Source organism: Periplaneta americana, chromosome 9 (assembly GCF_040183065.1).
Source record: "Periplaneta americana isolate PAMFEO1 chromosome 9, P.americana_PAMFEO1_priV1, whole genome shotgun sequence".
Classification (NCBI taxonomy): domain Eukaryota; kingdom Metazoa; phylum Arthropoda; class Insecta; order Blattodea; family Blattidae; genus Periplaneta; species Periplaneta americana.
In genome coordinates, this window is record NC_091125.1 from 159,805,372 (window position 1) to 159,819,810 (window position 14,439).

General features: G+C 36.4%; 1 protein-coding gene across 2 annotated transcripts in view; it reads right to left on the bottom strand.

Annotated features, from left to right (window-relative positions):
• Positions 1–2,007: 2,007 nt before the first annotated feature.
• The window catches only part of RNaseZ (ribonuclease Z), a 28,493-nt gene continuing 16,061 nt past the window's right edge, over positions 2,008–14,439 (bottom strand). For both annotated transcript variants that reach the window (XM_069836223.1, XM_069836224.1), the window contains 6 exons: positions 13,469–13,876; positions 10,307–10,516; positions 7,586–7,883; positions 5,897–6,086; positions 4,795–5,018; positions 2,008–2,279 (listed from right to left, as the gene is read on the bottom strand). In XM_069836223.1, the coding sequence (XP_069692324.1) occupies positions 2,133–2,279; positions 4,795–5,018; positions 5,897–6,086; positions 7,586–7,883; positions 10,307–10,516; positions 13,469–13,876 (1,477 nt within the window). In that variant the 3' untranslated portion in view covers positions 2,008–2,132. The remainder of the gene's footprint in view (positions 2,280–4,794; positions 5,019–5,896; positions 6,087–7,585; positions 7,884–10,306; positions 10,517–13,468; positions 13,877–14,439) is intronic.

Consider the following 14,439-nt stretch of genomic DNA (forward strand, 5'->3'; position numbering starts at 1 on the left):
GGTTTGGAATTGAACGGGTTACATCAGCTTCTTGTCTATGCAGATGACGTGAATATGTTAGGAGAAAATCTTCAAACGATTAGGGAAAACACGGAAATTTCTCTTGAAGCAAGTAAAGCAATAGATTTGAAAGTAAATCCCAAAAATACAAAGTATATATGTCTTGTGACCAGAATTTTGTATGAAATGGAAATATAAAAATTGGAGATTTATCCTTCGAAGAGGGGAAAAATTCAAATATCTTGGAGCAACAGTAACAAATATAAATAACACTTGGGAGGTAATTAAACGCAGAATAAATAAAGGAAATGCCTGTTATTATTCGGTTGAAAAGCTTTTGTCATTCAGTCTGCTCTCAAAAAATCTGAAACTTAGAATATATAAGGTAGTTATATTACTGGTTGTTCTGTATGGTTGTGAAACTTGAACTCTCACTTTGAGAAAGGAAGAGAGGTTAAGGGTGTTTGAGAATAAGGTTCTTAGGAAAATATTTGGGGTAAGAGGGATGAAGTTACAGGAGAATGGAGAAAGTTACACAACACAGAACTGCACGCTTTGTATTCTTCCACCTGACATAATTAGGAACATTAAATCCAGACGTTTGAGATAGGCAGGGTATGTAGCACATATGGGTGAATCTAGAAATCCATACAGATTGTTAGTTGGGAGGCCGGAGGGAAAATGACCTTTGAGGAGGCCAAGATGTAGATGGGAGGATAATATTAAAATGGATTTGAGGGAGATGGGATATGATGGTAGAGGCTGGATTAATCTTGCACAGGAGAGGGATCAACGGCAGGCTTATGTGAGGGCGGCAATGAAGTTCTGGGTTCTTTAAAAGCCATTTGTAAGTAAAAATTGTTCCGGGGCCAGGTAACAAACCCGGATCTTTGGCTAAATGCGCCAATGCTCTACCGAATGAGCTACCCAGGAATGTACCAGAGACAGATTCAATTTTTCCCCTTTATTTCCACTTACCTCAAGGGGGCTGACAAGACGTCAGAAACCCAACATTGAGAGCACACAAACTCTGTGTGACTTGAATTGTGGTTTTCTGTTAACGAACAGAAAAATTTAGCCGGTGTCTGGTACTTTCCTGGGTAGCTCAGTCGGTAGAGCATTGGTGCCCTCAGCCAAAGGTCCGGGGTTCGATACCAGGAACAATTTTAGCCTTGAAATTATTCAAATCAGCTAGATTTGCATTTGTAAGTAGGTAATTATAAGTGGGACATTCCAGAAATAAAACTTATTTAACAGTAGGCATGAAAGTTATTATTTTAATGTACCGAAGTACATATGATATTTCCATGCTGATATTCTGCGTCATCATACGATGAAAGAGTAATGGAACGGAGAAAAATTCTCTCTGGCGCCAAGATTTGAACCCGGGTTTTCAGCTCTACATGCTGATGCTTTATCCACTAAGCCACACCGGATACCCACCCCGGCATCGGACAGAATCGTCTCAGTTTAAGTTCCAACTCTTGGGTTCCCTCTAGTGGCCGCCCTCTGCACCGAAGTCCACACATGTGCTGAGGTGCGCTCGTTATGAGTGACTAGTTGGCCGGGATCTGACGGAATAAGCGCCGTCTTAAATCACGAAGTGATTTACACATATCATATATATTACTTTAATGTACCGAAGCATCAGCACATAGAGCTGAAAACCCGGGTTCAAATCCCGGCGCCGGAGAGAATTTTTCTCCGTTCCATTACTCTTTCATCGTATGAAAGTTATTGTTTGTAGTTTACCATGGGAGTGGGCCTACACTAAATGATGACAATAACGAAGCATTCATGAAGAAATGGTGGAATTATGACAATAAAATCTGAAGTACTCTGCAAAAGCCAACTACAAATATACAAAAATAATTCTTACCGCACAGATTCCTCTTGAGACTTGGGAGATTTTAACCATGTTTTCAGCATTGGAAGCTGATGCTCCAGCCATCCGACAAACAGTGCGTGAGGTTAATTCAATATGCAATTTAAAATAGGACAACAGCCTTCTGGGATAACCATGAGAAAATTTATTTTCTATTTCAATAACATACACAGCGCATCTGGTACTGTGAGTCAGATAGTATAAGAATAAGATCCAAGTCACAGTCCAGATCGTCTGTCCATACAGATCATGTGCTGACCACAAGCTCTTTCTGTCGTTCCTGCTTCATGAGTCTTCGGGCAGTCTTCTGCTCCATCTCCTCATAGTGCTCAGCAAACATCAGTCGCAGTGACGGGTACATCAGAGGCAACAGCGGCACCTCCCCAAGGCTCACCTGTTACATACAAGTACTTGTTAAAATACCTGTTGCTTGTGCAAGGGTAGACAAAATAGTAGAGAGTTTCCACACCTCCTGGTACTCTAAATGCTTAACATTATGTTGACATCATTGGTGAAAGGGCCAATCAGAGCCATTTACCTCAAGTTATTTCAATAGCGAAACCTGCTACCTCTAGGCACCTCTGTGGATGTGAAGAAAGTTTACTATAGGCCTAATTCGGTGTTACAACCTGGCATTTCATTTGAGATTTACCACTTGGATGATACTCATCTACAGTAGAATACCTCTTATCCGGCATCAAAGCAACCAGGCTAGTTCCGGATACGAGATTTTGCCAGATAATTGAATAAATACCGTATATACAAAAAAAAGTTCATATTCCATGATGCCAAATGTTGAAATTGCAGCTATGTGAAGCTTATTTCTCTATCACTCGGTCGTAACTGAATAAGCATAAAAACTGTGTGGATTTTCCTTATTAAAACACATCACACAACACAAATAATACACTAATTCCAGGTTCGAATATTCACTAAAAATTAAAGTTCGTGCGATCTACCTAAAGGCTGTGTGATGTATCTTGTCTCACTGTGAAAAGAGAGAGAAAGGAGATATGTCTTATTTCGTCTGTGTTGTTATGGCGATGGAGGAGTGGAGCAGTGCTGTCCATCCATCCAGTGGCGGAAGGGACTAATTGATACATTCTGTAGCACAAAATAAAATAACAAAATATCTCTCTTCGTACTGTGTAGTTCCGTCACTGAGCTTGTCTTTCAAAAAACTGAGTTCCGGTAGCCTGTATAATAACAAGATTTTGAAAGGAATCCTGAAAATTTACAACCCTCCTATAATCTCCACCCTCATTTCAAGGGACTTGGTTTTATTGCTACTGAGACAAGATAAACCTTGCCAGGTATAATGTGGCAACACTGACGATCCGAACATAACTAAATGAACTGTGTGGATTTTCTTTATTGAAACACATCATACAACACACATAATACACTAATTTTAGGTTTGAATATTCGCTGAAAATGAAAGTTCGTGTGAACTTCCTCATATGGTAAAACTGACAGCCCAGATTATGACAATGTAGAAGATTCAATTTTTTTTTTTTTTTTTTGCCCCAGCCAAAGTGCTGTTGTTTTGGTACTGCCGGTTATTTGGGTGCCGGTTATGAGGGATTTTACTGTACTTAGAAAAGCTCTTCTAGATAGATAAATTATTCCGGCCGAAGTACAAGAAGGCTCAGGAAAGAATTTTTCGTTGAATTTCCAACAGATAAAAAGATTGAGTCATAAGTACTCCGCCAAGCGAAAACACTCCTTTATTTAACTCGTTGTAACTTGGTAACCAGTAAATATTTTGAGTAGCAACCACTTTTAAAAATAATTTCCATTCTTTCTCAACATTTCTCTCACTTTCACCCTCATCTAACGTGAAAAAACAAAAAAGTTTACCACTTACGAACTTTTGCAGACATTATTGCTATCAACGGACACTTAAAACAGGCTCTTGTTCTTGACCCTACTATCCGTTTCGAAAAAAACCTAAATCAGGCCACCGAAGTTGATATTGAGAAGAAGTCCATATATGAACCTTGTCTGCCGTATCTTTCTCAAAAGTACAACGTCCCTCTTAAACAATGGTCCGTCATTGGTTTGCTGTTTGGCAGTAGAGGTTCAATCACAAAATTCACATGGAATCATCTTAAGGAACTTCACATTCCTTTTGATTATGTAATGTCTATTCTTATAAATATTATCAAGGATTCTCTTCAAATATTACATCATCATCATCTCTATTTCAATTAATCAACTTATATTTGCCTTCAACAATTAACTTTCTTTTTTCTTTAATGTATCACATCACATTATTGTACATGTTTATTGTATTCAGGACCCTTGCGGTCACTCAAAATTCTTTGAGCTGATGTCTATAATTTAGAAATTTATATTATATCTATTCTGAACAGATCACATCATAGTTAGTTTTTTTTTTTTTTCAAAAAGATTTTCATTTAGAATTTTTTTATGCCCTTTTTAGACATTCAGCTATCAAATAAAAAAATTACACCGCAATTGATTAACTATCATAGTAGCATTATTTTAGCTTTAAAAGTAAAATACAAGTGCTGCGAGTTAGAGAATTTCAACGATGAAAAGTGTCTACCACTAATCATGTTGTGTGTGATACCTATAACAATTTATGAACGGCTTGAGTTAGACTCCTTGTACATTGACGGCTGTACGTAAAACTTCAAACTTACACGTGTGAAGTCCTTGGTCAGGCTCTCTCATAAGTGGGATCATGACAGCAGAAGGGGAGAAGTCTGAGCAAATATACCCCAACATCATCTTTGTTTACTATAAATTCTAGTTTCACTAGCTCAGATTTAAATTCATCCTTCGAGTATGAAAATTTGATGCTGCAGCAATTCAATGAATGGTGCAATAAACATAAGTTTAAAATATATATATATCTCCTTTCACAGTACTTTCTTATATACCTGCATATTATCAAATGCAATTCCCACATCCTTCGTGAAGTTGGCATTGAGTCGAGGCAACTTTGCATAACGCTGGCTAAAGTGTGTCAGGAGTATGAACTTTGCCTCCATCCGATGTCCCACTTCTATAGCTTGAGATGTTGTGGAGTGGAGCTTGCTGCGAGCTTCTGCCACTAATTCGTCCTCCATTGTGGCTTCATGAATTAGAAGATCACTTCCTTTACCTGCAATTCAATTGTAATACAAGTGACTAACAGAAAAAATGCCTGAATAATTTCAAGGGAAAAATTGTTCCGGGGCCAGGTATCGATCCCTGGATATAATAATATGTTTTATTTTAACGACGCTCGCAACTGCAGAGGTTATATCAGCGTTGCCGGATGTGCCGGAATTTTGTCCCGCAGGAGTTCTTTTACATGCCAGTAAATCTACTGACATGAGCCTGTCGCATTTAAGCACACTTAAATGCCATCGACCTGGCCCGGGATCGAACCCACAACCTTGGGCGTAGAAGGCCAGCGCTATACCAACTCGCCAACCAGGTCGACTCGATCCCTGGATCTCTGGCTGAACGTACCAGTGCTCTACCAACTGAGCTACCCAGGAACTCCACCTGACACCATCTCAATTTTTCCTCTGTTATCCACACAACTCGAGTGAGCTGACAAGACGCCAGATAACAGGGGAAAAATTGAGACTGTGTTGGGTGGAGTTCCTGGGTAGCTCAGTTGGTAGGGTGCTGGTACATTCAACCAGAGGTCCCGGAATCGATACCCGGCCTTGGAACAATTTTTCTCTTGAAATTATCCAAGTCTGCTTCACAGGGAGCTTTACCTGAAAAACTAGAGTTGCAGAAAAAATGCAGATTCGACTATTCTCACAAGTTCATCTTCCCTTATCTGCAAGGGTAGTAAATCTCCTAATGCCTAACTTATTTAATCACTTCTGACTCGTGAAAATTGGTTATGAAGTGAGAAAAATGTATTTAGCATTACAGTTATATGACATTCTAAACTGCTCAACTAGAACGCAACTAGTTGGCCAAAGATAACAACAGGACAGATAGAATACTGTATAGCACATAATTCGTATATTTACATACCAAGTTCCACAAGACTGTCGCAAGGCATAGTATCGCCAGAGTACGTCATTTTCCAGCCATCACAGTGTGTGAGTGCCACTCCAAAGGCATTGGGGCAATGTTTGACAGGAACTGTGCTGATGTCCGACATCTTGAGAGATGATAGTAGGTGCTTGTCTAAGTTAGAATCTACATTCCGATTGTTCAGGTTCTGTAACAGAGGGATATCACAAACTTACACTTAACTGTGTTATTTTCACTTCAAGTGCATGACTGTGATATTATTTTGTATGAGATTATTATTATTATTATTATTATTATTATTTATTGCTGTAATTATTCTAATGTCATTGTATATTATATACCACTGCAATAAATTAATGTCTCAGGAATCTTCTATGCCACATCAATAAATTTAGGAATGCAGTTATATTGTCAGACTCCAAAGCAGCTATTCTATCAATCGTCTCTAAACACACACCTTCATCTCAAACAGCAGAAATAACTAAAATGCTCTCTCAATTAATATCACTCAATAAAAGAATTGTATTCCAATGGATACCATCCCATTGTGGAATCCTGGGGAACGAGAATGCGGATGCTTTAGCAAAGAAGGGAGCACTGCTACTTACAGACCTGTTACTAAATCAATGTATTACTCTGTGAAAAGATTTATTAATCTACATACTTAGACTTCGACAAACAAAATTTGATAACACAATCCCAAGGGAAAAAATGGAACTCTCTGCATCAAAATCCACAGTTAATTCCCGATTTACCACGAAAATCGTCTGTAGCTGCATTTAGATTGGCAACAGGCCATGATTGTTTGGCCAAACACCTGCATAGAATTGGAATATATCAGTCCTCTAACTGCCCATTGTGCAACTCAAACCAAGAAATGGATTCGGAACACCTCAAAATCTGTGCTTCAGTGGCTAGTCATGATAATATCGTTGAAAAATATTGGAGTGCAAGAGGTCAAATGGCTTTATTGTCAAACGCCTGGCATTAGAAAACAACAACAACAACATATACCACTGCCACCGGGTGTATACCCAATTGCAGTGTTAATAAATACATATACAAGATGATTCACGAGGATTTACCGTCACTTACAGAGCTTATTTCAGAAGACATTCTGAGTAAAAAAGTCATATAAACATGTGTCCTAATCTCAATATTTTCAGAGTTACACTAATTTGAAATTGTAAGTAAAATACCTTTTTCTTTAGTTTTAAGGGTAAAAAAATATTACAAATAGAGAATGAACTATTCAGAAGTATCATTTCTTTAATTGGCTAGTGTTCTGAAGCTAAAAATGTGTTGTTAATTGCTTTGTACAGATTTTGTTTTTCAATTTTTAATTAAGAATTACATCATTCTTACACACTTACCACAAAAATTGTTACAAATCATACGACTTTAGGAATTTGATTCTTTACAGTTCAATTATGCATCCTAATGTACAGTCTTGAAGAATTTACAAGAGTGGCGTGATTTGTAACAATTGCTATGATAAATGCGTAAGAAAATGTCATTTTGTAGTTTAAAATCTATTTAAAAAATTCTATACATAGCAACTATGGAATTCACAATATATTTTTAGCTTCATAATACTAGTTAATTCAAGAAACGAAGTTTTACAGTAAGTGGGAACAGTGTTACTGAATTGACTAAAGGAAACTCAACTGGCATAAACGTGCTCACCAGATCTCCATTGGCAACCAACACAAACTCTTGGAGCACGGGTTCAAAGCAACGATGGTAGAGCTTCAGCCAGGACATGATCTGTCTGGGAGCTATGAGGAACACGGGGCCCTGTGGCAGAGCTCGTCTGCGACCCTTGAGAAGGCCGACAAGTCCAATGTGGTGGTCAGCATGCAAGTGGGACACGAACACTGCTCGAAGCTTGCAGAGGACTGCATCCACGTCGTCTGGTCCATAAAATCTTACAAGCTGTCCATAGGTTCCTTCGCCACAGTCCAGCAGGATACAATCATCCTCACTGAAAAGAAATATAATATTAATACAAAATAATATACATTTTCTCTTGTTAAGTTTATTTATATACGCTTGTATACAGGATCTTTTGGTATACCAGTAGGTCGTTAAATTTCATTAATAAGGATGATTTCTGTTCTCACTCAAAGAGTATACACCATTTTAAAACAATGTAATACACAAACAAAACTATTACATGAAATGCTGAATAAGTCTTTGTACCTTTATTCTCTTCAGCTCTAATCAACAATAACAACAATCCAGGTTGCTAGACGACTAGAGAAAACAAATGAATGACACATATAAACAATTGAGTACTCTTTCAAATTTAAGTATCACAAGATAGGGATGCCAGCAAATAGGGATTATAAAGAATGGACACTGAGCGAATTTTCCTGTGTTTTGTTTCTCTGTGCACCGGCGTTTAGTTCCACTTTCAAGCGCTAGAGGTTAGTGTAATCGAGCATACGCTAAGATAATAACTGAGTATAGAGTTGAGACACAGGATCCCAACATCACCTACATTATTGCATAATCCAGTAATGCTTTGCTTCAAATAAATTCAAGTTAACAGCTTTTCCTTATTTCTCAGTGACAAACTAGTTGTAATAATAATTTTTTATATTTCAGATATAATAAATTATATTATAAAATAATATAATACATTATAAAATTAAGTATCGAATTCGTTTAATATTTGTATATAATATAATATAGGTATATGGTTTTACTTCTCATAAGAGTTTTGTTTTTCCATTTTCACTGCTATCAAATTATTATAGGCCTATATTTTGATTATTGTTGGGGTCAACGTCTCAACTCTCATTATGAAGGAACTCTAGAGTCTAGACATTACAGTTAATGACGGATTTATTATTTTATGGATCCAATTTATTTTATTTGAGTACATAATGTACCTAGATGTATTAATTATATGTGTTATATTTCCGCTGTGTCGACTGCTAGCTGGTGTGATGTCAGCGCCAACTCTAGGGAGAAAGCAGAATCTCATGCTCTAGCTGGCTTGAAGGTCATTGAAATCAGTCCGGCTACATCAAAGGTACCGACACGAAGTGTCCAAACTTATACGATGAAAGAGAGAATTTTTCTCCGTTCCATTACTCTTTCATCGTATGATGACGCAGAATATCTGCATGGAAATATCATATGTACTTCGGTACATTAAAATAATATATATGATATGCGTAAATCACTTCGTGATTTAAGATGGCGCTTATTCCGTCGGATCCCGGCCAACTAGTCACTCATTACGAGTGCACCTCAGCACATGTGTGGACTTCAGTCCTACGTTCATAGACATCTATGACGTAGTGCAGAGGGCGGCCACTAGAGGGAACCCAAGAGTTGGAACTTAATCTGAGACGATTCTGTCCGACGCCGGGGTGGGTATCCGGTGTGGCTTAGTGGATAAAGCATCAGCACGTAGAGCTGAAAACCCGGGTTCAAATCCCGGCGTCGGAGAGAATTTTTCTCCGTTCCATTATTCTTTCATCGTATGATGACGCAGAATATCTGCATGGAAATATCATATGTACTTCGGTACATTAAAATAATATATGTCCAAGCTTAGTTATCTATACGCTGGGGATGCCAGTTGAAATTTCGAAGTGGGGGTGGTTGTGGATGAGGGGATGAAACCTAATATGCAGAGATTAGTTTTAAACTTCATTTTTTCATTTTTCATTTTTTTTTTTTTTTTTTTTTTTTTTTTTTTTTTTTTTCCCATGTATTATATTCCACAGATCTTATATTAGCAATAAAGCTTAAAGATGTGGAACAAGCCAAAATTTTTCAAGATTACAAATGCAATGTTTACAATTTCAATTTTTTGACGAGATGTAGTGAGATGAGGTGAGGCCGTGGATTCAGCAACAGATTATCTGGCATTTGCTCTGCAATATCTAAATTGATGTGTCTTTTGTTTGATTAAATTAAATTTAAATTATATAGTTATTTAGACTGCAAAGTTTTGAAATGAAAGCTGCCTTGTATATTGACAAACAGAATTCTCAAGTAAGTGCTTCAGGCCATATTTCTGTAAAATAATGTCGGATCTCACTCAGAGCCAATTACAGCATTCTTTAGGAAAAGGAATGTTCCAACCTGCCCTGGCCGACAAGATTGAGACGGAAAAAAAAGGGAAATACATATGAAAATCGAGATTTCCCACTAAAATCAGGATGGTTGGCATCCCTAGCATCACTAAATGGGAGTCTCGCATTGAACAACACCAGTAGAACTTTACGTTGTAGTACCATGTACAATACAATTCGTACTCTTGTGAATCGCGCGCTAAAACTCGTATTTTTAAGGACAAAGAATCCACTCATTCTTTTTGAACAGCAGTGTATATGAGACAAGTTAAAAGAATTCAGAGAATGCTATGAATATGTTTACGTACTGTACCTGGTATGTATTAGTATGCCACTAGTATTACGAGTCTTGTTGGGAATACAGGAGCCAGTCCCAAGAAACAGGACTTGTGGGTACTTCTTCAGTTGGTCTGTAGGAGTTTGTTGAAGTTTCTGTTCCAATTCAGACAACATTTCTGGAAATCCCTCCACATTCAAAGTTTCATTAACAAACAGTTTGGGGTTGAGCTTCAATTCTCCTTGGCTGAAAAAGAATTAACAAAAGTAATTCAATACAACAACTTAAACACACGAGCTATGAATACTGGTCAAGAAGCAGTAATGAAAGTAATGGTGAAGTTAATGAGATTTAAATCAACTGATTTAAATATATGATCAAGTAGCACTAGTGAAAGTAATGGTGAAGTTAATGAGATTTAAATCAACTGATTGAAATATGTGATCAAGTAGCACTAGTGAAAGTAATGGTGAAGTTAATGAGATTTAAATCAACTGATTGAAATATGTGATCAAGTAGCACTAGTGAAAGTAATGGTGAAGTTAATGAGATTTAAATCAACTGATTTAAATATGTGATCAAGTAGCACTAGTGAAAGTAATGGTGAAGTTAATGAGATTTAAATCAACTGATTTAAATATGTGATCAAGTAGCACTAGTGAAAGTAATGGTGAAGTTAATGAGATTTAAATCAACTGATTTAAATATGTGATCAAGTAGCACTAGTGAAAGTAATGGTGAAGTTAATCAGATTTAAATCAACTGATTTAAATATGTGATCAAGTAGCACTAGTGAAAGTAATGGTGAAGTTAATCAGATTTAAATCAACTGATTTAAATATGTGATCAAGTAGCACTAGTGAAAGTAATGGTGAAGTTAATGAGATTTGCATCAACTGATTTAAATATGTGATCCAGTAGCAGTAGTGAAAATAATGGTGAAGTTCATGAGATTTACATCAACTGATTTAAATATGTGATCCAGTAGCAGTAGTGAAAGTAATGGTGAATTTAATGAGATTTACATCACTGATTTAAATATGAGATCCAGTGGCAGTAGTGAAAATAATGGTGAAGTTAATGAGATTTACATCAACTGATTTAAATATGTGATCAAGTATCACTAGTGAAAGTAATGGTGAAGTTAATGAGATTTACATCACTGATTTAAATATGTGATCCAGTGGCAGTAGTGAAAATAATGGTGAAGTTAATGAGATTTACATCACTGATTTAAATATGTGATCCAGTAGCAGTAGTGAAAATAATGGTGAAGTTAATGAGATTTACATCAACTGATTTGAATATGTGATCCAGTAGCAGTTGTGAAAATAATGGTGAAGTTAATGAAATTTACATCACTGATTTAAATATGTGATCCAGTGGCAGTAGTGAAAATAATGGTGAAGTTAATGAGATTTACATCAACTGATTTGAATATGTGATCCAGTAGCAGTTGTGAAAATAATGGTGAAGTTAATGAGATTTGCATCAACTGATTTAAATATGTGATCCACTAGCAGTAGTGAAAGTAATGGTGAAGTTAATGAGATTTACATCACTGATTTAAATATGTGATCCAGTGGCAGTAGTGAAAATAATGGTGAAGTTAATGAGATTTACATCACTGATTTAAATATGTGATCCAGTAGCAGTAGTGAAAATAATGGTGAAGTTAATGAGATTTACATAAACTGATTTAAATATGTGATCCAGTAGCAGTAGTGAAAATAATTGTGAAGTTAATGAGATTTACATCACTGATTTAAATATGTGATCCAGTGGCAGTAGTGAAAATAATGGTGAAGTTAATGAGATTTACATCAACTGATTTGAATATGTGATCAAGTAGTACTAGTGAAAATAATGGTGAAGTTAATGAGATTTGCATCAACTGATTTAAATATGTGATCCACTACCAGTAGTGAAAGTAATGGTGAAGTTAATGAGATTTGCATCAACTGATTTGAATATGTGATCCAGTAGCAGTTGTGAAAATAATAGTGAAGTTAATGAGATTTACATCACTGATTTAAATATGTGATCCAGTGGCAGTAGTGAAAATAATGGTGGAGTTAATGAGATTTACATCAATTGATTTAAATATGTGATCCAGTAGCAGTAGTGAAAATAATGGTGAAGTTAATGAGATTTACATCAACTGATTTAAATATGTGATCAAGTAGCACTAGTGAAAGTAATGGTGAAGTTAATGAGATTTACATCAACTGATTAAAAAACTTGACATAGCAGCAGAAATGATTCACATTAAGTGATTTAAATATGTGATCCAGTAGCAGTAGTGAAAATAATTGTGAAGTTAATGAGATTTACATCAACTGATTTAAAAATGTGATCCAGCAGCAGAAATGATTTACATCAACTGATTTAAATGTGACCTGGTAGCAGTACTGAAAGTAATGGTGAAATTAATGAGATTTACATCAACTGATTTAAAAATGTGACCCAGCAACAGAAATGATTTACATCAACTGATTTAAATGTGACCTGGTAGCAGTACTGAAAGTAATGGTGAAGTTATCGAGATTTACATTAACTGATTTACATGTGTGACCCAGCAGCAAAAGTGATTTACTGGTAAATATGTAACTCAGAAGCAGAAATGAAAGTGATGGTGAAGTTAATGAGATCTACATAAAATGATTTAAATATATGGTGCAGTAGCAGTAGTGAAAGTGATGATGGAGTTAATGAGAGCTGCATCGACTTCTATTATGGAGCCCAGTAACAGAAGTGAAATTGATGGTGATGTTAATGAGATTTGCATCAATTTGTTTAATTATATGACACAATAGTAGTAGTGAAAGTGATGGTGAAGTTAATAAGATTTAAATCAACGCTTATATGCAGTTGTTTGGATCATAAATGAAGTATAAAGTCATTTGTAACTAATAATTAATAATAAATAACATTATCTTAAAAAAAAAAAAAACAGAAAATATATCGCAACCATCATGACTTTTTTCTCGGAGATTTGCAGACGAATTGTGTCATAAAATGGACACAAACATAAGGGTTCATCTCGAAGAACAAGAACATAATGAACACGTCCTGCATAATGGTATTTTAATACCAACTCATGGTGAAGTTAATGAGAGTTATATTTTATATATTAAAAATGTTATAACCCTTTTTCAGTGTACGACATTTTGTTCACCCCTTTGTATGTAACCTCACCTGTCCAAACCTTTGCGAGGTCTAAGATGAACACTGCAAAAAGTCCTCGCTTGAATTAATGAAAAAATATCAGAAACCTTCCCAGCTGGAGCCAACGTCCTTTGAACCACTTCGTTTACTAATGCATCTTCTAGCTCACTATTCTTCAAGCCGTTATTTGAGTGTATTTTTGTTTCACTAATTAAATTGTCTCCTGTCCGCTCAGATTCTGCAACTCCATTTTCACTATTCAGAGACACATCTTCTGATGGGATCCCCTTGTCCTGCAAGAGAGGGAACATCCCCCGATGTAACAGGTTCAACTTGTGCTGTATCCTATGCACGGCCACGCTGCCCATGCAGCTGTTGCTCTCGTTGATCACAAGCTGGTATGTGCTCGGTGAGAACTTCTTCATCCATTCTTGGTACCTGGAAAACAAATTGCATTATGTCAATAATTCCTGTTGTTTGTGTAACTAAAGATGCATGAAAAATTTTAGAACTATATTTAGAGATTTGAACACCCATTTTGTTTCACTGTACAATATTATTCAGTAAAACCTCGTCAATATACTCCCCATTATAACGCTATCTCGTTCATCATCACCATTCTCAGCCACAAGGTATAGGCCACTTGGAATAGTTTTCTGGAAATTCTGTCGTCATTCATCCTGTTTATACAGGGTGATTCACGAGGAAAGGTAAAAAATTTAGGATATGATATCTTAGGCCATTTTGAGTGAAAAATTTCATACGAACATAGGTCCATTTTCAAACGATGGCAGAGCTAGATGCATTTTTTTTGGTAAAACATCTCACCTCAATGTGAATCAGACGTTGCCACAAGCTGCTGACGTGAGACAAGATCACCGATGAATGACGTAATATTGGAATCTGCATTGTGAGCGATGTAGATAAGAGAAGAGAAACAAACCGGGTGGTGGGGCATTACAAATGTCACAACAAATACGCTATCACTTATCGGTTCACAG